The sequence below is a fragment of the Phytophthora infestans genome, genomic scaffold (assembly GCF_000142945.1).
Source record: "Phytophthora infestans T30-4 supercont1.244 genomic scaffold, whole genome shotgun sequence".
NCBI lineage: Eukaryota > Oomycota > Peronosporomycetes > Peronosporales > Peronosporaceae > Phytophthora > Phytophthora infestans.
Window position 1 is genome coordinate 81,042 of NW_003303515.1, and position 1,533 is coordinate 82,574.

Here is a 1,533-nt window from a genome sequence, read left to right on the forward strand (position 1 = left end):
GTACAAAAGAAGGTGCCAGGACTTTACCGCCATTTTGATTGGTCATCGGATTCCGCCATGAAGGTTGCCTCCGGAAGCCACAAACAGTGTGGCTCCAGTGACGAACCAGAAGTCACTCTACTTGTCCCATGCGCTACTTGGAAAATGAAAAGCAGCAACTATCGGCCTGGAAGGGTAGCAGGAAATTCATTCCCTGCAAAGGGCTGAGGCGTCAGATCGAGGTCAAGGTACAGAATGAGCTGGCGGATAACCCGCTACACACTCAAACGAGGAGCACCCGAGTTGAGGGAAACCCGTAACGAGCAAGCTCTACATGATTTAGTACACCCAAACCAGCCTTGGTTCCAGTTCCCTGTCAAGAGAGCCAGGTACTCATCTCAACGATGAATTGTACATACTGCCTGCGCTCCAACCACGAAAATGTCAACTGCTACGTCCTACAGCGCCACCTACAAAATGGCCAGGTAAAGGCAGGAACGGTGCTCCCCGCCAACTTTAAACTGAAACTTCGTCGAATCAATCTCGACAGCATCCTTACAAGGACAGCTTTGGCAGCAAGTCACGGAATCATAAACGGAATGACTACAAGAGCAACCAGAACAGCAATCTTGGAAGAACCGAAAGAGAAAACTGAGGCGTTAAAGAATACATCCCCGGTGAAAACGCCGGATGGGGAAAACAAAGCAGATCCGGCGCCGGAAGGAAAAGGTACGGGAAACCAACAGCTGCATTCCTATGTGAACGCCCGCTCTTACGAAGGCTGGATTGACGAAGCGGTGGAGGATTACTCCCGCAAAGGCGGCTTTAAAGATTTGCCGGGTGCGGGCAAACCGCTTGTGATCGACGATGACGACGATTTGTATAAGCGGACGGTCAAAAATTCGAATTATATTCCTTCTTGGCTGGAGCAGCGGAAGCAAATCGCCGAACGGATGAAAGGGCTTATAGAACGCGGGGAAACCGGAGACGCACTGGTCGTTGTTTAAGCAACAGCTGCGCACGCGCTTTCGACCAAAGGACTTCGAGTATGATCTTCGCGAGAGAATGTTTCGTCTCAAACAGACCGAGACTATTCACGAGTATGTATCCAAGTTTCAAGACTTGCTGTCGCAGACATAATTGACGATCAGTGAGTTAGAGAAACGATTATTCTTTCAAAATGGGTTACGTGAAGAAACAGCAAAGAAGATCAAAGAAGAGAGTCCAGCAACGCTACAAGAAGCCATTGAAATTGCTTCGAACTTCGAGTTTGCGCACTACTCCGGGAAACCTCCTCGAGCACCTTCGAAGCCTTCAAAAGGGTCGTCAGACTCGGGGCATCATCCGCCTAAATCGAAACAGCAGAACAACAAGCGTTACGAAAAGAAAAAGGGCAAGAACGATGATTGGAAAAAGACAGCTACGTGCAGAAATTGTGACAAGGTTGGTCACATTGCTCCAGATTGTACTCAGCCAAAACGTACGGAAGCAAACCGGTACATACAGGGCGCAGTGTATGCGATCCTAGAGGCTGAAGCTCGAGCATTCAGACAA

The 1,533-nt window shown here is 49.1% G+C and overlaps 1 protein-coding gene across 1 annotated transcript; it reads left to right on the forward strand.

The window, feature by feature from the left end:
* Window positions 1-128: 128 nt before the first annotated feature.
* PITG_21218 (uncharacterized protein) lies at window positions 129-986 on the forward strand (the record flags this gene model as incomplete). The annotated part of the gene is made up of 2 exons (XM_002895136.1): window positions 129-295; window positions 530-986. 2 exons carry the CDS (start codon window positions 129-131, stop codon window positions 984-986), a joined length of 624 nt encoding a protein of 207 aa, XP_002895182.1.
* Window positions 987-1,533: the final 547 nt, after the last annotated feature.